General features: G+C 45.7%; 2 protein-coding genes and 1 non-coding gene across 3 annotated transcripts in view; 2 read left to right on the top strand and 1 right to left on the bottom strand.

Annotated features, from left to right (window-relative positions):
• The window catches only part of LOC144138625 (serine/threonine-protein kinase/endoribonuclease IRE1-like), a 59021-nt gene extending 50345 nt beyond the window's left edge, over window positions 1-8676 (top strand). The window contains 1 exon segment of the mRNA XM_077671009.1: window positions 1201-8676. Within this exon segment, the coding sequence (XP_077527135.1) occupies window positions 1201-2351 (1151 nt within the window). The 3' untranslated portion in view covers window positions 2352-8676.
• Window positions 8677-9990: 1314 nt separating this feature from the next.
• On the bottom strand, window positions 9991-10063 carry Trnaf-gaa (transfer RNA phenylalanine (anticodon GAA)). The gene has a single exon. It is a non-coding gene; the product is annotated as a tRNA-Phe (tRNA).
• Window positions 10064-10322: 259 nt separating this feature from the next.
• Window positions 10323-18532, top strand: Eif2bgamma (eukaryotic translation initiation factor 2B subunit gamma). The gene is made up of 3 exons (XM_077671008.1): window positions 10323-11285; window positions 15042-15213; window positions 18159-18532. Exons 1-3 carry the CDS (start codon window positions 10489-10491, stop codon window positions 18495-18497), a joined length of 1308 nt encoding a protein of 435 aa, XP_077527134.1. The 5' UTR covers window positions 10323-10488; the 3' UTR covers window positions 18498-18532.
• The last annotated feature ends 2367 nt before the right edge of the window (window positions 18533-20899 follow it).

Genomic DNA, 20899 nt, shown 5'->3' with positions numbered 1-20899 from the left:
AGCAGACAGCCCATCCGTTTAACGGAGTAACTGCCGATAGACTGCAAACGCATCAGGGTTCAGCCGAGGAGTCGTTGGAGGGAGGAGCTGTCGAAAATTTGGGGGGACTCGGCGAGCGCTCGATAGACGTGGCTGGAGACCTCTGGGAGATCCCTTTGTCCTGCACTGGGCACAGCCAGGCTGGTGATGATGAAACGAATGATAGCGGAGGGGGAGGAGGGGCGAACAAATCTACTCAGAAACTTTTTCCTCGGTGTGGTTTTTGAGAAAGCTGTCGCTGGAGCTGAGTTACAACAGTGGGTGTGCTCCTTGTACCAGGGGTGTTCATGGAACTTCACTAGTAGAGTAGGCCGCTGTGGCATCAGTTCAACGGGAAGGTCAAACCCGGCAAGTGCTGTTCTCACTTGAAGGAAAAAGTAGGGGGGAAATTGCGAAGGTATCGTTTTATGTTTTGTTAGAATTGTTTTAGAGAGAAGCTTTTGTGGGAGAGGAAGTTTCTGCACAGATAAGGAATTCACACGTGCCTGATACCGACATCTGCCTGAACGAAATCGGCAAACTTTGACAGAAAACAAGAAAAATTTGCCGTAGTTTTGGGTATTGAACCTTGGCCCGCTGGGGTTCTGGGATGCTTGCTTCACCAACTGAGCTATCAGGAGAATTGCCATAGGTAGGACCAAAGTAACACTTCTGGCAGCTCAAAGCAAGGGACAGGTGAATTTGTCTCCAACTGCAGAGCTTTCTTTGAAAGCTTTGTGCCTTTTTGTAGTTGTATGGTTATATTTCTGGTAAGTGGATTCTTCTTTTCCTTTACTTTTTCCAGATATTTTCCCTTGCTACATAACACTCCTGTTTTTTGACGTGTTTTTTGAAAATTGCTGTCTAGTGTGCAGATCACTGCACCTGCTTCTCTTAAACACATTGCTTGCAACATCTTATACACTACTGGCTGTAATGTTCTAAAGGAGTAACGGTTCTTTGATAACTCTTATCAATTGTATTCCCCCAGGAAGATAAAACGTGAAACTCTTCAAATTTATGAACAGCGACTCTTCAAATTTATGAACAAATGTGGCAGGAGTAGCTGAACAGTTTTTGCGTAATCGCGTCTTAAAGTTAGTTTGTTGCATAGCATCAGCTGTTACGTATGTACATACGTATTTGGGAGCTCACATTACTTTGTGTTATGCCCATTTACAGCTGCAGACTCGGTGGCACCAGAGCCCAGCGACTCACTGAGTCCTCAGAATGCCCGCCAACCCTCCGAATCACGCGGCCTGCTTCCTGTCAGCGACGAACAGCAGCGAGGGTCGTCACCAAGGAGGCCATCGCCAAGACGGCAATCGCCAATTAAAGTGCAACGCGCAGACATTGGCAACGTGGAACCCAATTTGCCAAATCCGTCTCCTAGCACCGAGCGATTCGGGAACACGAAAGTTTCAGTAGCGGGAACCAACAGCTCTACAAAAGCTCTTAGACTCAGCCCCAATGATGCTGGTGCCAACTTTGGCGGAGCGGGCATCGAAGATCTCACAAGAGCTGTCGCGAGGCACGGTGGCGACGGCAGTCCGAAGTCCGTCAGACCGAGCCAGAAACGGAGTGTGCCGGACCTCAGCGAGAACTGGCGACGTAGTCCGAGTCCCGCCGCCATAGGACGGCGCCAGGTGCCAGGTGGCGCTGCTTTTGACGCGGACAAGATGGGTGGCTCCAGTGCCGACAGCAGCCCAAAGCCGGCTAAATCCGGCTGGAAACGGGGTTCTCCGAGCCGCAACACGAATTGGCGCAGCCCGAGCCCCGTGGCCGTTGTCAAAGACGAAGATTATAACGAAGGTGCGTGGCAAGACAACGTTCAAGGCGAAACGAAGAATGTCTTGTCGTGGCGCACCGAAGGCAGTTCGAGGCTAGTCAGGGAAGACAATTTAGAGGCTTCATCCCAGTTTAGTTCGAAATTTCACGGTCAAAGTTCACCTCAGCGAAAGGGCTGGGAGGATGGTCTCGGAGGTGGTGATGTTTTGAGAAGATTGGAAGTTCCTGAGAGAGTGGATGGAGAAGAGCTGGATCCTGGTGTAGATCATGATGAAGATAAAAAAGCGAAGCTCAGTGCTAAGGCGTGGAACGGCGACTTCTCATCGCCCGAAGTCTCCGATAATTCGAACGGGCCGGTGTATCATCCACCAGTCAGTGCTGCAAAGGACTCAGACGAGCAGTGGCAATACGCAGTGCGGAGACACTCTCCATCGAAGCTGCCAGTTCGGCCAATGGTGAACGTTTCGTCTCAACGGCAGCGTTGCTTGTCAGCGGGAGATGTTGCAGACGACGCTTGCGTTGCTGAGGTGTTGAGGAAAAAGTGAAGGACTGTGGTGCTTCAGTTTAGACCCGGTTTGATTGGGGCGTGCCTGTTGCCGGCCATCTGCTCATTGTCGTCTGCTCAAACTTTGTTTGTTTGAGCGTCGTCTGCTAGAGAATCGTCTGCTCGAGCACCGTCTGCGAGGTTTAGAGAGGTGCGTGCAAAAGGTGAGGTAGGGTAGTTTTCTGAGGATTATTTGGCGGGGCTTTTTTCTTGGAAGCACTATTTTACCGTACGCTTCTTTGTTATGGAAGATCTGCAGTCATTGGTGCGTAGTAAATTACGGCTTAATAATGTAGAGGCTGCTTAGTGACGGGGTAGCTTCAGCTAAAGGCTGCAAGCATAATTTAGAAATTTTGCGTTTGAACTTATCGTTTCAAGATTGACTTAGACTTGGCCCCGCCACCGCGTGTAGGACTTTCATCCCAAAGTGCTGTCTGATATGACATTAAGTATGTAGCGCATGGACATCTATTCTAGAAAACATAAGTGTTCATTCTGCTGCCGATTGTTATTAAAGGCTGTTTGTAAAACGCCTTTTTTTTTGCACATTACTTTCTTTGTGTACTTCGTCTAACAGATGGTGCTGTAACTTGAGCCTTTTAGTTATGTTGACTTTTGAGCCTTGCTCTTTAGTGTTTGCCTTTTTTGTACTGAGGCAGAGAAGCTGTTTTGAAGCTTTGATAGGTAGTTAGTGAGCATCCTGTAACAGGGCTTGTTTCTTTTCATAGAAAAGTCTTAAATGTGAGCTTTGTATATTCCAGCATTGTACCGTTTATTCTTTGGTTTCTGGGACCAAGCAGTATTAAGTGATATTCTATGTCGGGAGACGTCTTAGCTGTAATGGCGAAGCTGTGTATGTGTGTTATTGAAGAAGGAGAAAATGGTATGCATGTGTTGTGAAACCCTGTGGTTGCAGATGCGCGGATGAGATTGTATTTTCGTTACGAGGCAGGTTTGCTCTGAGGTGGATATACTATGAGGTGGATGTACTCCGGAGCTTTGCGCCCGCAACAAACTACATGCGCGTGAAGATTGGTCTTAAGTTGGCAAGTAACTTGTTGCAAGGTTGCTGCGGTGTGTGTCGTATACATCTGTGTCAGTAGACAGCTCCGTGATGAGCTCAGTAAACATTCCTTGCCATACAGCAGTAGTACAAGTTCTTAGCCGTATTTAGCTCCATTCGATTCAGAAGGGGTGCACGGCAACGTTGCAGAGAAAGTTCTGTGGTGCCGGTGCAGTGCAGCAGCGTGGTTCCGCGGTGCCGTGCATCACGGCTGCACCGTCAGCAGCGCCCCTGCGTGTTCACAATCGAGCGAGGTGCAGGCATAGTCGTCTGCTAATCATCATCGCCTGTTGTCCTATACAACTGGATGTTTACGGCCATCTGGGTTGCGTCGTACGCATCAGCGGCGACGCTAAGTTCGTCCCGCGTATCTTCGAGCTCGACGGACATTTTCACGCGGTCGCCGCAACTGCCGGTAGCCGCCTGCCAACCCGCAACGCCCCAACGCTCACGGCACCGAATCGCTGCACCTCCTCCGTAGCAGGTGCAGCGATTCACTGCACCGCGGCGGCACCGCTGCCGCACCATGAGCAATCGAGCGACGCGGTGCAGGGAACCACTCGTGCAGCGGTGAATCGAGCGCTTTGGTGCAGCGCATCCTGCACCGTTGCAGGCGTTGCAGGGAATCGCGTCTGAATCGAATGGAGCTTTTGTTTCTTAGCCACATTTGTTTCTTGTGCGGGTAAAAAAAAAATTGGAGAAACGAAGTTTCACAATTTCCGGTGTACTTGTTATCTGAATAAGCGCGGCGTAATTGTGCAGTGCTAATTTTTTATGAGGATTAAAAGGCGGTATTATGCGGCAATATCAAGAGCCATTTTTATGTTTTTCTGGGGCACACAACTGGGGCGAGGGATTGTCTGCAGGTGCGTTTTATATGCGTGGAAACATAGTAGAATGATGTGCACCGATGTTTAGAGATGTTCGCACTCTGGCTGAAGCAGTTAGTACGATATTTAATGTGCTAGCTGCTGGACAAAGAAGCTCAAACGAGGTTTAGTGCAAATTATCGAAGTATTGTTACTTTCTGTTATTTCAGTAATTGATTGCGTTTGTAATTTTCAACAACTTCATTAGAAGCTCCAATACTAGCCGCATCATTTCACACCGCACAGGCGAAGCCCTTGAGCCCATGCGAGAGGCCAGTTTGCCGCGAGTTTCCTTAAATTTGCGATTATGCCGGCGTGCATGAAAGGTGGCATTGCTTTTTAAGTGCAGAGCACTTTAGGGGCTCGTCTTGTTGTCGTATCTCGCTCACTGGACCCAAGTAGAGCCACATGGTGTTCTGTCGTCACGGCGTAACCCAGAGGCTTCGAAAGCCAAGTGGTTTATATTCTCAGAAGCGTTATAAACTTGTGAACCGCTGGCACTTGTCATACATCTCCCCGTTGTTAAGCGCAAGGAGAACTGCAGGTACATTTGAGGCAAAATATACATAATTAACCGGCAGTGCGCACGTTCATTTAGTTAAGAACGCTCCTTAATTGGGTTGGTTTTTACGATAGTAAGCGAAAAAAAGTGGCAGTCCAACATTAGTACATGCGGGAGGAAAGCAAGCACAAAAAGAACATAACTCCCGCTGGCGCAGTTTCAGGCAGGGCTCACGCGGGAAATTAGAATTGCATTGGGTGGCAGCAGTGAGCGGATGACGGCGCTGCAGCCCATTATGGCGAATCACTGCTCTGCAATTTCGACAGCTTTCACATTGGGTTTAAAGGAGCCATGAAGACAAAACACAAGTTTGTGTTATTCGAAAGGTTTCGTCGTTTATAGTGCCCCCAGCGCTTGTCCGAATGCAAACGATGCTTTATTCACTGAGAAATTAATTAATTTAAGTTAAAATTTTGATTTTCCCGCTAAATCGTGCGTTTTCGTCGTGTGCAATGACATCACAGGGCCTTGTTTACCGTTAGTGAACCTAGATGGCGCCACCACACCGTGGCAAGCCATTTGGTTTGTTTGTGAACGTATTGTACCTGGCTTGTTTTGTTCATGGAGATAATCGTTTCGTGAAACATGGTGCTCGCTTGACAAATACGGTCACGTAAGACATTGTCGCTTCCGTCAGTCGGCCAGTGTCGTCTGAAACAACCCCAAAGCCCCGCAGTCCTGTGCAGCTAAACCAAGCATAGTGCGCGCAATACCAACAGCAGCGTACGCATCGGTACTTCTATGTTTACGTGTGCTTTCGTAACTTCCACTGTTTGTCCCACCATTATTAGGGCTTTCAAAAGAATGTGCCCTAAATTTAAGCGCAAATAGCTCGTCCGGGAAGCTTATTAGCTCTGCCTAATTTGCGTTTGCTTTTGCCGCCATCCGCCAATCGCACAGCTGTCTGGTATGACATCATAGGTTCTGTTGCGGGAGATGAGCTAGTGGGTCGCATGGTCATTCCCTTTTTCGTAATTATGTAGCTTATTTGAACGAAGTTTACGTTAAAAGTGGTGTCAGTATGATTCTAACGAGGCAATCTTTTGAATGAACCCAACTTGTGTTTTCTCTTCATTGCTCCTGTAATTTAATTTAATTTAAGGCTTTAATTTTTTTTAACTATGCTATCGGTTGGTTTCCCTGCAAGACTACTCAGTTCCTACCGCATGCATTTTAACAGCAGTTTTACTGCTAACACGAAATCACTATCTTTCATGCTGTGAGTGAATAAAACTTGGAACAGCGCTGGTGGTTTTATTGGTAGTATTTGTTGTTGGAAAATGTAGTCCATTCATTTTGTCAGGCAGCATGTTTGAGCCGCTATTGTAATTTCCTCCCTCATACTCTTAAAACACTGCCTGCTCCAAACCTTTTTTTCGAAATATGTACCGAATCATGATTCCTAGCATGCCTGCTTGTTTCAAAATCCAGTGACTTGTGCAATCACGGCGCTTTTCCATTTCCCTTTTATTGCGCACATCGAGATTTTTGTTTGGCATGAACTGAGCGGTCACACGTTCCTTGTTTTAAAAGGCCTTTTGACCTTTTCGCATTAAGTTGATGCATTGAACCGCTTTCCCCACATTGAGGCAGTTACATTCGGGTTTAACTCATTCCTCGGGAAAGTTTTGTTGCAAGCTCCGAGGGTTGTCTATTCCATCTTGTGGAGCACCCAATATGTTACATTTGTTTCTTCAACAGTAAAACGTTATCTAAACTTTCATTGCCAAGCATGCTTGTACTCAAGAAATATGCAGATATGGTCCGTCGCAACACACGGCATGTCAGTTTATATCAGGAGCCCAGCAAAAGATGTCTGGAATGATGTCTCAAAGTGATCCCCATGCACGCACAAATACAGTCTAGGACAGGTCTAGCTACTGTCACATTAAAACCTCCGACCCCTTGCATAGTTTTGCCGTCTATTGTGTCATTAATTGTAGCAGTAAAGGTAATTGCATAATAGCACTCTGTGCATTATAATGGGGGCATAAGTTCGCAGTACGTGGGAGGAGTGGTTAAATTGGTCATATTGCATGGCAGTTTGGCATGCGCTTGGGGCACTGTTTTTAATGCGGTACTAACCTTTACGTTGACCTGCGTAGAGGTCATAGCTTTCCAAAAACACAGTCTCTCAATACACAGCGTAACGTGTGGGTTTTAAAAAATTCAGGTTGCGCCTCTGCACGCCTGTGAAGGAAGGTTAAAAGTGTGTCAATATTAAGGGCAGAGCACTTTAGGGGCTCGCCTCGTCGTCGTAGCTCGCTCAGTGGACCCAAGTAGAGCCACATGGTGTTCTGTTGTTGCGGCATAATCCAGAGGCTTCGAAAGCCAAGCGGTTTATATAGTCGTAAGTGTTCGAAACTAGTGAACCGCTGGCGCTTGTCATACATCTCCCTGTTGTTTAGCGCAAAGAAAACTGCAGGTACATTTCAGGCAAAATACGCGTAATTATCTGCCAGCGCCCGCGTTCATTTAGTTAGGAACGCTCGTTGGGTTGGGTTTAATGATAGCAAGCGAAAAAAAGTGGCAGTGCAATGCCGGCATATGCGGGAGAAAAAGCAAGCATAAAAAGAACACAACTTCGCTGGCGCAGTTTCAGGCAGGGGGCACGCGAGCAGTGCGAAGGCGGGAAATTTGAATTGCATTTGGTGTTAGCGGTGAGCGGATAACGGCGCTGCAGCCCATTAAGGCGAATCACTGCTCTGCACTTCGGACAGCTTTCACATTGAGTGGAACGGCCTTAATTTTATTTGAACTGTTCGTCGCAAAAATACTGACTAATAGTGTTTTGCAAAGCATGGTTTTTTTTTGTGTTTGTGTGTGTCTGTGATGATGAATTCTCTTTGCTGAAATTTTTACTGTGCGCACAAGCCTAACATTGCAAGAATGTATTGTGTGTGTGTGTGTTCTTAAAAGTACAGCCTTTGCCGTAAATATCTAGGCCATGTTAAAAGTTTCTCGCCCTCAAAGACTTCAAAGACTCAACTTTCATTAAAATATTTTATATCTTATCCCAGTGAGGAAACAGTGGTTTCACTAGATTTCTGGCACAAAACGTTTCAGGCTGAAACTACATTGGCTTCCGTGTTGACTTACTTGTGACGGATGAATTTTTGACATGGCCTAAAAAACTTTTGGCAAAGACTGTACATACAATCAAGTAAAAATGTGTGTGAGTGTGTGTCAATTTTTTTGTGGTTGAAATTGTTACTTGTTAAAATATTCATATTTACTCATTCACTTCATGTTGAAACAGCCGCACATTTTCTGTTACATTAATTTCGTCCGGTGGGTTCTGCTGTTATTGTTTGTACCAATTCTTGAAAATTGTGTAAATTATGACTTTTGGCTTGGCTTGACTTGGAATGAAATATGTTTTTAAGAGGTCCTCATTGGCCGCAGATGGGACAAAACCTTTAATGTGGTTCTTGATTGCATTAAATGTATGCACATCTTCTGGCACCCTCGGTGATTGTTTTGTGTGATTTTCTTTTCTCTTGGGTTTTCTTCTTGTACATTCGGCTGTATACGGTTTTGATGTTGTTTGCAACATCTTTTGGCAAAGAACTCCTTGTAGCCTGGATATTGCCTGAAAAATTCACTTGTCATTGCTGATCATTTTAGCATGCTACGAGCTTAGTTGAGATCGCACCTTCAGGCTGGCATTCTTTGGTTCCAGCGCATAGCTGATAGATATTTTGTACATTTTTTTCCGTTGTCAGTTGTAAATATGATGCTGTGTCTATTTTACTACATATACTGGTCATTGCTGGCAATGTCATTGATTGCACGTGATGGGAAAAGGCTATGAATAAATTTTTTTATTAAATGTGTGCATCTTGTGTGAATTTGTATTGCTGGTTTTGAAGCCACCGTGTGGTTCGCAGGCCTTGCCCTAGGTACTGCAAATACTAAAATAGAGCTGATAATACCTAGAGGCTGTAATGAATGTCGAAGTATTTATATGATGATGACTGATATGGGATGTTAGTAATTGAAGGTAAAGTTATTTTACTTATGACTATAACTTGTAATGTGGCATTAAGGGAGTTTGCCATGTGCAATGCAAGTTACTGCTGTTCAGATCTTTCTAAAGAGTGATATAATCAGCAACGCTACTTATTAAGTGATGTTAGATGGATCACGCGGAAGAGCTTGTATGGAAAATATATTGCTGGTTAGGGGCTCAGTAATTACCATATTTTTAAAAAGCAGTGGTCCTAAAATGCACCCCTGAAGGAGACCGGAAGTAGTGGTAGTATCTGAAATAGGAAGAGAGAAATTGTTAACTACAGCAAAGTACTGTCGAAAGGGTGATAAGTTGATTATCCATGAGTACATTGAAGAATCTAATTGAAATGCTGTTTATTTTGAAATCGGATATGAATGGAGTACGCGGGCAGACGCATATTGAAATAGCTTGAAATGCTATTTTTTTTTTGTTATTCAGGGGGAACGTGGGTCTTAAAACAATTTGTTCTATATTTTTAATTGATGCTTGATTATGAGGTTTAACGTGCCGTCGCTACGCAGGCAATGAGTCGCGCTGCTGTGGAGGGCACCGGATTAATTTGCGCCAAAAACTCGAACACACGGGAGTCTTCACTTTTTGGCTCCATCAGAAAAGTGGTCGCCGCAGGTGGGAATCAAACTCGCACCCTTAGGCTCAACAGCACAACACTTTAGCCATGCTCTGAGCCACCGCTGTGGGTTGTTCTTTATTTTAAGTAAACTTTGTGACAACTGTCAGCCTTGCTGCTTTGTCCCCACTTATTTCAATTGTTCCATTATTTTTTTGAGTCAGTTCATTAGTTTCCAAGATGATGAGCCATTTTGAACAATAGACGAAACAGTGTTAGTCATAGAACTGTAATCTTAATATTTTTTATTACTATTAACACTGGTGACCACACCATAGGAAGCAGCTTTTTGAGGCATCGCTTGCAACAAAAAGTGGTTCCTCGCGTTTGGTGCTAATTAAGACGCAACTTTTTCCGCGATCGGTACGAAGCATGTACGAGGCACTGTTCCAGTAGGGTATTAATTTTCACCCACAACTTTTTCCGCGATCGGTACGAAGCATGTACGAGCACTGTTCCAGTAGGGTATTAATTTTCACCCATTATTAAAAGAAAAAAATAACTGCCGAAACCCGGGATCGAACCAGGGACCTTTAGATCTTCAGTCTAACGCTCTCCCAACTGAGCTATTTCGGCCGCCTGGGAACGCACGGAACAAAAATGCTTAAACCAACGTTGTGTTATGCATTGTTCTGTATGCATTTGTTTTAATTGAATTAAAACTACAAAGCGTGGGGTAACTTAAAACAGAACGCGATGCGATAAACTGAAAGTTCGCTCCGGGTGCCAGCATTACTAAAAATCCCACGTGAGAGGCAGTGCCTTCGTTTGCTACACGTCCGTAGACTCGTTTCCAAGGCATGACGTCATTCTTAAGAAAAATGACGTGTTTAGACACGGCGTAAACGAATGCACTCCATCTGTTGACATATGGCGGTTCAGCGCATGTGGCATGAATAACGATCTCCGAATTCTAGTTAGTTTGTGATCATTCCTGTTATGTTTTCAGCACCGACGAAATCCGGTTAAGTTGCGCCAACTGCTTCGAATCTCGCGAAAATATGATCGACTTTCAGGCCGTAGTTATGGCCGCCGGCCGCGGCTCCCGGCTCACTGAACTGCTGACCGCCGACTGCCTCAAATACCAACTCCCCGTAGGTAACTTACCCATGATCTACTATCCACTGCGGGCCCTCAAAAACGCCGGTTTCTCCGAAGCCATCGTCGTGCTGCCTTCGTCCGCGCGCGCGCGAGTCGACGACTCGCTGCCGGACCGAGTTGGGCTTCGAATCGACTACGAGTTCGTTACCTCCGGCGAGGACGACTTGGGAACGCTTCAAAGTCTGCGCCAGATCCTCCTCAAGGGCAAGCTAAAAAAGGACGTCTTCATCGTCGGGTGCGACTTGGTCACCGATTTCGACTTCACGCTCGTGGCGAACCTTCATCGCGTCCGGAACGCGACGCTCACCGCCTTGCTCGCACCGATGTCTCAGTCGCTGCGCGAGTCGGCCATTCCCGGAGCGCGCGGGAAACCGAAACTCGAACGCGACCTAGTGGGAGTCGAACCCGAGACCCGGCGGCTCGTCCTCTTCAACGCGGAGGCCGACTTCGAGGAGACCGTGGCCGTGAGACGGAAAGTCTTGGAAGAGCACCCGTTCGTGGACGTCAGGTCCGACTTGATCGACGCTCACGTCTATCTTCTGAAGAAGTGGCTCTTTCCCTACCTTCAGAAAGACGAGAACATCACCACTGTCAAGGGCGAGCTGGTCCCCTTTTTGACGAGGTACCAGTTCAAGAACGCCCCGAAACAGACCGAAGACGTCGTGGACGGGGAGGAGACGGAAACGGACATATTCAGGTGAGCATTCTGTTCCCGCACGCTTGGTTACCTCGCGGTGGATTGAACATCTGGACTGCACAATCCTCATGGCATTGGGTGGTTAATCCAGCTGAACCTCCAAAGCTTCTAAGGGCATGCACCTCTTGTAGGGAAACGATTGCAGAGAAACGAAAGTCATTGCTCTCTTGTGTAGTTCATTATCATCATCATCACCAGGTGGCTAATTACCGCTGCAGAAAAAAACAGGGCCCTACCTTCATCCGCACCCATTCTGTACAAAACCAAATCCATCCTTTGATCCCTGATTCAAGAGAAAATGGTAGCTGGTCCCATCTGGTCTATGGTTAAATTCCCAGCTGAGACCAGCTGGGAATTCAACCATAAAACAGATGGGACCAGCTACCATTTTCTCTTGGGAGTGTTGTTTGCCTGTTTCCAGTTCCAGCCGCGTCCCTACAAATAGCCATCGTGTTACACGTGTGGTGAACCTTGTACATGATATAAACAGCCACGCGGTACTTCTTTCACTAATTATGGTCCTGAAACGTGTTTTGAGCGTGCGTGTAATTTCATGTAATCATGGAATCGCATGCTAAAGGACATCTGAGCCAAAAGCCACTTTTTACGAACAGCAGAAAGCTCACATTTTTGCTGAAATGTTTTTAACCACGTTCGTGTGCCCATTCCGAACTCTGAGCTCGCTATACTTTTATTGTATTTAAATGTCATAGAGAGAAGATAACTTTTTTTTTTTCGTGCGTTGATTTTCTTTTAAGGTTTTTTGGTGTGTCACAAGACATGCATGTGCCCTCTGAGAGGTGTGCTTATGTTGCTGTTGGTTCAGTGCGACAAGTCGAAATGTCTCCTCATCGCATAATTGTGTCGACAAAGCGTTTTGTGATGAGGAAATTGTCCTATCAATTTTTAATCATGTTGCTCTACGAGCACTGAAGACCAGGTTACACCTACAGTAAACCGTCAGGGCAAGAAACTGACTTAAAAGCGGCAGCAATTTGCTCTTCCCGAAGCCCAGCAGTTGATTCCGGAAAAAAATCCGACTAAAGCGATTTCGTTATAGCATGCGTTTTGTGCCCAGTGGAATCTCGTTAAACCACCCGCATAAGCCGTAGTTTCTTTTTCTATGTAGTTAAGCCAAATCCCAGACTTGGTTTCCCTTTAACCTTTATGCATTCGGATAAACTGTAGCGCTATTTGGTTCGTACTTCCTTTGCGTTTCCGTCAGGTACGGTTCAACAAGGTTTCACTGTATTTGCAAACACAAACTGCTTCTGGCATCTTAAAGTGCAGAGGTGTGCTGCCTGTCTCGAAAACGTGCAACGAACAGAAAAAGTACATGAACAGATGAGATGAGGCGCAAACTAACAACTGTTTATTATCATGAGAAGGGTAGGTTCTACATGAAAACCTAAAAAAAAAAAAATACAACTCACCGATAAACGCAAGATGTTACATGGTATCTATTCGTTATGCATGAAACCTATTGCACGTGCCGAAGGCCGGATTGAAGGGCCGCTAACACAACCTCCTTTTGCTCTCGACAAAATTGCGAATGCTTCAAAGACCTCACGGGGAATCTTGTCTTTGGAGCTGAACAAGATAGCTGTCCTCTCAAAATCTGACGGACAACCCTCAACACAACATTTAACATGTGTGGCCAAATTTCCATTAATCTTGAGTTGCGCGCAAGCCTTGTGGTGTTCCCGTAATCTGCTGTTGGGACAGCGGCCTGATTGACCCAGTGATGTTGAAACACCACCAACTAGCCCATTTCCAAGCCTTGCTACTGGCAGCCACTGTCGACCTACAAAGGGTTACTTACATTCACGTAAAGCTTGCTAAGGCTTGGGAAAGTTGGTTTATGGTTAACAAATAGGGGAACAGTGCAAAAGGGGCAATGCACAGGACGAAGAAAAAAGGACAACCACAAACGCCGACTTGCGACTGAATTTTATTTTTCGGCATGTCAGTCGTTGACGGTTAGTGGCCACTTAGGTCTTTTCCACTGTCGTGATTGCAGTGGCCGCACGCCAGTCTTTCACGAAACAAAGGTTATTTCAAGACACAAAGAGAAAATAACTAGAGAAATCATTGAGGCCGCAGAAATAGAGTGCCAAAAATAAAATTATGTTAGCGTGCCCTCATCCCTGTACCAAAAAGAGATTCATTTTGTGGCTCTGCGCGTGTTTGTGGGGCATGGCGTTGGTGCAATGTGACAACCACTTGGGTTATCTATAGCAATTATGTTAGTCTTTTTTTTTTCACTCTTTGACTGTCAATGTACTATCGGCATCAAATGAAACGCGAACACGAAAATATGAATCAGAACGTGCAAAATTAAAAAATACTGTTTGTAGAGTTCATATAATGGCTTGCTATTGGCATGTTTGGAAATCCACTTTTCCCAACTTTGTTTTTGTAATTAAGCCACACGTCATTTTGGCTTGCATGGAAAGAAATCGCTCTGTTTGAGTGTTCAGGTTCATATTTTCGTGTTTTCGTTTCATTTGACGCCGATAGTACATGTGTGTCATGCCGAAAAATAAAATTCGGTTGTAAGTCAGTACTTGGGGTTGTCCTTCTTTCTTCATGTTGTGCATTGTCCGTTTTGCACTGTTACCCTCTTTGTTACACCAACAGGAGTTTGCTTAGCAGCCCAGCCACGAAATCAGCAATCCTGACAGGATGTTGAGAATGTGGGCTTGTTTAATCACTGATTAGATTTAGCTGCAGCTTTAAATGTGGGAAGTAATGCCATTCTTAACACCAGGCTTGAAGACGACATCTACAAGCCATACAAAGTAGCCAGCACCGCAGTCGAAGATTTCAGTATTGCCATATTTGAGTATGCATATATTAGCAATACTTCAGTATTAAATTAATAGCACAACTTCTGTGCAATCACTTGAAAATTTGTTTGAAAGGAGATGTGAATCATTGGCAATCAGCGATATTCTGGGCTGGTAGCGATGTGCTTGCGAAAATGCCAGAATGGACCGCTTGGTTGAAAGCTCTCACTCCGCCGACGGGTGTGCCGATTGCTGCAGCCAAATCAAGCAGCACTGAAGGTAAGCGCAGGATCGCAGAAATTAATTGCAATTTCCTTGGCGTAGCACACATTGGGTTTCTCTTTTTGTGTCAAAATTTTCTGCCAAAATCACGGAGAGCTGCCATGAATGGCCATCCAGAATTGGATAGAGCTTGTTGGGTGCACAACACATATCACTGTCCGATGAAACCACAAACCAGAAAAGGTGTGATGCCTTCCCTGGTGCTTCAAGTTTTAGCATCACATGTAGCTTTTGGTTCATTACCAATGACAACGGCCTTTAGATGCGCATTAAGTCTGTTAATACTCTTCATTTTAATAAAATTCTTGCTGGAAGAGATCATAGATTGTATGTGCCCCAATAGGTTCAGTGGAGGATGCCTCATAATCATCTGCCTATTAAGATCCACTGCAGGAGGCAAATTCCTCTCCCATTCACCTCCCGCCCCTTCTATCCTGCACTGCCCGAGTGCATCCTTTGCAGCTGAATTGTCAAGGTGTTTCTGGGCCCATTTAATTTAAGCCAAAGTTGTGCCGTGTACTTGATGTTTTACTGTTGTCTACGACGCTTGCTTTCTATGCCGATATGCTACATTTGAAACCACCCTTTTTCTTTCCTTTTTTCTTCTTTTCCTTTCTGTCTTTTTTGCAGTGTAGATTGCCAACATGCCAGCTTGCTGCAACTTTTTTTTTTTTTTTTCATACAGATATGCACCATCACAAGAAAGCGAGCATCTTGGAATCAATGTTGGTGATGACGTCTACAGCAGAGACACGGGTAGCCACAAGAATCCAATCCGCTGCTACGCCTATGTCGCCGAAGGGTCCTTCTTGGTCAGAACAAACACTGTTGCCGGCTACATGGAGGCTAACCGACAGGTGAGGACGGTGATTCCCTGCCGACTGTGCTGTCTGTTCCGATGCAGAGTGTGTTTTCAAACTTGGTTTCTTGGCTTCGGATGTCACAGAAGTGTCGAGAACCCTGGAATGAAGGGGCTTCAAGTGCAGAGTTAGCCCTCATTCACACAGCCGTCACCTTCTCCGTCACGGCACCGTCACGTCAACAAAAAGCGACGTTGACGGAACAGAGAAGTGTTCAGACTGGATCTACACGGAAGCTTTCCGTCAGATTACAGGGTCGTCTGCCTAGTGATCAGTTTAGCCTAGAATTGAGCGTTTTTAATTTGAAAAGTAAAGAAAATGGTTTGTGCTCACTTTTCGCGAAATTTAGCCGTAAAAATTTGTTTTCTGATTAGCTGGTTTAGCGCGGGGCATGGTCCCGTCACGTTGACATGACGGAAACGTAGAGCTCGGCCTCCCGTCACCGTCGCACCGTTTTCAGCGAGAAATCGGTCGAAAAACGGCGCCCATGACGGAAGACGGTGACGGGACGGTGACGTGACGGGGTGAAAAACGGCTGTGGGAATGAGGGCTTACACAGTGGGCGTTAAATCGGCAGTCAGGAAAGGAGTGTGGGATGTAGGGCGTTCTTTTGGCAGGGTGGCGTCAACCGTCAAAATAAACTTGTACAGGGTGGCTGCATGCGTAGATCCAACAGTGTGAAATGAAGCGGGCGAGTTTACTTCTTCATAGCGTGCGCCCTGCACCAACGAGACTGTTTATAGCCCTTAGGTAATGATTGCCGAACATGCTAGAGATGATGATGATGTTTACATCTTAAAGAACTGTAATGGCTTGTTGCGGATGTCTGTTCCATTTTAGAACGAGTTATGTTTAAGTATGCACACTGGTGATGAAGACACCAAGTCTGTTGGAACTACACTGGCAAAAGCTTTGGGTTAATGGTGCGGGGCTGTTCGGTTTTTGGCGTAGCAGTCTGAGATGAGGATGGGACGTTTTTCTACACTCAAAAGATCTTCTCTTTCGCATAAGAACAAAATGTCGGTTTTGGAGGTTGCGTGTATCGGTTGTACGCCTTTTTGAGAATAAAAGGTTGCGATAACGCAGTTACGTATGTGTGCCTTTTACGCAGGGAAGCTGTGGTTGTAAGGCCTGGGTGAAGAGTCAAATGAAAATTGCGCATTACTTTGCACTGAACATCATTCGCTTGGAAGTGGTAGCAATTATTCTTTTACCAAACAATAACTAGCCCGACTAACCTTGAAGGGCCATGGGCGTCTTGTGCTGGTTAGGCCATCCTTGGCATTAAGCGAGTGTCCTTCAAAGAGAAACTTAAGCAAGTTATCCAAGCTCTTGCTCTTATAGAAAGCAGATCGGATGAATACAGACAGAAAAGAAAGACAGTGTTGTGTATCCGTATCTGTTTTCTGTCTGCATTTGTGAAAAGTTCAATCTTCTTTCCCCCAGTTTCATACCAACTCGCTCAAATTACTTCTAGTACACTTCAAGTCCCACCCCTGGGTGGTCAAAGCTATGTCAACATTCATTTTTAATCCTCCATGGATTAAAGGGCCAAGAAGACACGATTCAAGTTTGGTTCTTTAAAAAGGCTGCATTGTCTTGATAACAGTGGCGCCAATTTTATGGCAAACTGCAAACAGACAATGGAGATATTAAGGAAAACAGACGAAACAGTAACAACTTCCTAGTTACTCTTTGGCGATGTTTCTGCGATGTCGCAGAACCTTGCTTGTACAAATTGGTGGTTGCTGACACTGCCGAGAAACAGGACTGGGCAATTGTAGGCGTTCCTCTGGTTTTGCTCGATCGTATAACTTGAATGCTAATGTGCAGTTTGTGCATAACTGCATTTTTTTTTAGTGCTACCCCATAAACTGTCAGTGAAGCATGAAATCTGAAAGCTTCTCCATATTTTGTGTTTTTGGGGGGAGTTGGAGAAATGACTTTGGGGACATCTGGGGCAGTTATTAGAAGCTAGTTCTTTCGAATTGTACAAACTTGTATTTTGTCTTCGTGGCTCTCTTAAAATAATTTCGTTTAATTTTTCAATAAACTCTGTGAGACTTGTCAGTGTTGCTTCTTTTTTCCCACTGACTTCAAAAACGGCATTATTTTTTGAGTAAGTCAATTAGTTCCCAAGATAATTAGAGATTAGTCATTTTTGGAGGAACATTAGACAAAACAGTATAGGTCATAGAACTGTAAGGTTTATATTTTCCAATACTATTAAACCTCGTGAGTGCAATAAGAGAATTTTTTTTTTTTGATGCACCACTTGGAACTAATTTTACAGCTCATTAAACCTTGGTGTTTGAAATGGGCATTCGAAATGGTTCCTTGCCACTGGTGCCACCAAAGTTTAATGAGCTGTAAAATTAGTTACAAGCGGTGCATCAAAAAAAAAAAAATTCTTATTGCACTCATCAAGGTTCATAGCATTGGAAAATATAGATTAGTTTTATGACTAACACTATTTTGTCTATTGTTCCTCCAAAAATGACCAATTATCTCCAATTATCTTGGTAACTAATTGACTTAATGAGCTAGAAAATTAGTTGCAAGCAGTGCATCAAAAAACCAATTCACTTATTGCACTCACCAAGGTTCGTAGTATTGGAAAATATAAACCTTACAGTTTTATGACCTATACTGTTTTGTCTACTGTTCCTCCAGAAATGACTAATTATCTCTAATTATCTTGGGAACTAATTGACTTACTAAAAAAATAATGCTGTTTTTGAAGTCAGTGGGAAAAAAGCAGCACGACTGAAAAGTCTCACAGAGTTTGCTTAAAAATTAAGGGAAGCTGTTTCAAGAGCAGTGTGCACCCCCCTTAATTAAGCAGTGTTGTCACTTTGGGTTTATTTTACTACCTTATCAATTGTGGTTTCCTAGCACACACTCAAAAGCAGTGCTTTTCGTATTCGCTTATTTCACCGCAGGTTCATCGGCTGAACAAGGAGATCTTCCCGCACGTTGCCGCGGGCCGCTTCGACAACATCGTCGCCGACAAGGTCGAGTTCGGGGAGAAGTCGTCGGTGCGACACTGCGTCCTGGGCCCCAACTGCCAGATCGGAGCCCAGGCCAAGGTCTCCGACTCTGTGCTTCTGGACGGAGTCACGGTCAAGGACGGTGCCAACATCCAGGGCTGCATCGTGTGCGGCGCACAAGAGATCGGCTCGGGCGCGGTCCTCAAAAACTGCGTGGTTGCCCACAAGAAGAACGTGCCCGCAGAGGCCAAGCACTCCAACGAGGTCCTGGGGACCTTTGTGGAGATATAGTAGCGTCGGGAATAAAAGAGACAACGCCCGTTTTTGATAGGCACGATTTTTTGGCTTAACAAGCAACCAAACTGTGTTCATTGTTTCTGAAATGCATGGAGGAAAGAATACTCAGGAGAGGCCCCTAGCATCCCAATGCATTGCAAAAAGTGTGGAGGAAGTTACGTCATTTTTCTTGAGCCCATGGACAATGTTGCTTACGCGTTTACAACTGCGGCGGCCAAATTTGGGCAAATAGAACGGACAAATTTTTAAGGCGCTTGGTATGTCACTGCCTCGCTACGCTTGCAAACCAACGCAGTCGCTACGACAAACGTTTTTAAATTAGGCCAGTTTGAAAACTCTGCCGTCGGAGGCGTCTGCGTTCGCCATCCCGCGAGCCTGTTGCTATGACAACGACAAACGCTACTTTGCCAGGCTTAAGAGCTGAAAAATCGTCCTTCTATCTCAAAAACGAAGGCCGTTTTTCGATTGAAACTTTGGGTGAGGGTTAGAATGGGCAAATTGAAGGCGAAATCAACAGCTTAGAACATGATATCGCAGCGAGGAATTAGCGACGAAGCTGTTTTCGCTTCGAAGCGGGAGGGCAGGGCGACGCCATGTTAGTCAAATCAAACCGGAGACAGCAAAGTATGATGGGATAGAGTGCTGGGCTCCGTGGGCTCAAGTCATGGCGGGACTCGGCTTCACAAATGTGACGTCAGGGCCTCTCCTAACCTTTTCTTTCCTCCATGCTGAAATGTTTATTAAATGGGAAAGGAGGTTAAGGGGTGGGGAAAGAAAGGAAGGAGGGGCCAATGGTTCTCGTATCCCAACAGACCAGGCTGCATAATTAGCTCAGTTGATCAACAGGACCTATTCTTCAAGCCAGTCGCGCAGCAAGACTCGAGCACATAGTCTGGAATTGCCTCGCATACCCGGACGACTCAAACACAAGAAGGATGCAGTCCAACGAGGCGGCATGGTCTGAAGATCAAAATCTACAACTCCAGGCTGCCCAGCGAGCCATCGTGGCGCTGGCCACGCAAAGGGACCTTGGCGACCCAGCGACAGGGAAGGGGCAAACCTAGCCGGGTGGCTACATCTGCGGTGACGACTCCAGCCAAGTCACGAAGACCTAGCAATAGGACTTTATTCACAGGCCCCAGTGAAGTTTTCCCAATCCAATTCAATGTAGTGGGGTTGGGGGTGGGGTGTTTGTGGCATAGCCATACAAGGCAGTGATGTTGGGTGTGTGTGGGAGTGGAATCAAAAGTGGGAATATGTTGTGCATTATGTGGTTGGAGAATTGACCATGTGCAGGCTGCTATAATGTTGAGGGGTGGCTTGGGGAGTGTTCAATGAGAAGCTCTGTAATGGTGGAGGATGTCGGTGGAGGTTGGGGACAAGGCAGGAGTAGCTGGGAAAAAGGAGACGCCAATGGGTTTGTGTGATCTTCTGCTGGGAAGGCCCGGAAAGTGAGCTTGTGGGCCGTGGTGTGTGCCAACTCGTTCTGAGGGAGAGGTGTGTGGGCAAGGGTCCAGACAGTGTAGGCAGACTGTTCATTGGGTTAGGGTAGTCGGCGCAAGGCCAGATATTCATCAGTAGGCCTAGTGACAGCAGGCCGATTGGGAGTGAGGACGGTGACTTGGGGGTCTGTGCATGGATGATGGCCAGTGCGACGGTGGCCACTTCAGCCACCGTAAATGGGGTCGTGCACAAGGCAAACTTTTTCCGATCAGTCAATTAGTGCAACTCAGTCCTATAACATGGCGGTTATTTTACTGAACAAGGCACTATTGTGCATGGTTAAGATGCCAGTTAATGTATAACTGGAACAAGTTTAATTTCACTATGCGAATGGGGCGAGCTTTACACTGCTACCAGCCGAAGTTGGCTAAAACCGGTGGCTGCTTCAATTCTCGCACCTCACAAAATGTCATCTTCCTCTTGCAGCCACACCTCTGTGTTACAATTAAAACCTCCTAACAAGAGACACGTCGCAAGAGACATTCGAAAATTGGCTAGTTTTCCTAAGTTCACCATTTTAGCAACACCGCATATAGAGATGTGGTTACAAGAGCCACATGTTTGGGTTCCTATTGTATATTCTTCACTATTTAGAAAAGGCACGATGCAAGATCGGCCTTGCACAGAAGACCTTGTGGAAGACTGCTTTGAAGAGCAGTCTTCCACAGTCTGCACGCTTCTGAAGAGCAGTCTGCACGCTTAAGCCTGCATCCAAGAGACTGCACAGGTCCAAGAATCTTTCGCCTCAACTGTTTCGTATTAGTATCGCTTTACCATGTGTAAGAGTTCGCACATGAGCAAGTTGGCGCTCCCACAAAGGGGTATAAATATGATGCGGATGCCCCCTTGCCGAGTGTGGTAAAACCAAGGCTCAAGTCGAGAAGGATTCAAGT

The sequence above is a fragment of the Haemaphysalis longicornis genome, unplaced genomic scaffold, assembly GCF_048455015.1.
Source record: "Haemaphysalis longicornis isolate Haplotype H1 unplaced genomic scaffold, Haemaphysalis longicornis Haplotype H1 scaffold_5, whole genome shotgun sequence".
Lineage (NCBI taxonomy): Eukaryota > Metazoa > Arthropoda > Arachnida > Ixodida > Ixodidae > Haemaphysalis > Haemaphysalis longicornis.
This window is presented reverse-complemented; position numbering and strand designations above follow the sequence as displayed.

What these genes read in the sequence shown, in the direction of transcription:
- Eif2bgamma (XM_077671008.1), top strand. Translation starts at nt 10,489, where the DNA reads ATGATCGACTTTCAGGCCGTAGTTATGGCCGCCGGCCGCGGCTCCCGG. An exon ending in ACGGAAACGGACATATTCAG is followed by an intron (nt 11,286 to 15,041) that starts GTGAGCATTCTG and finishes TTTTTCATACAG; the next exon opens with ATATGCACCATCACAAGAAA. An exon ending in ACATGGAGGCTAACCGACAG is followed by an intron (nt 15,214 to 18,158) that starts GTGAGGACGGTG and finishes ATTTCACCGCAG; the next exon opens with GTTCATCGGCTGAACAAGGA.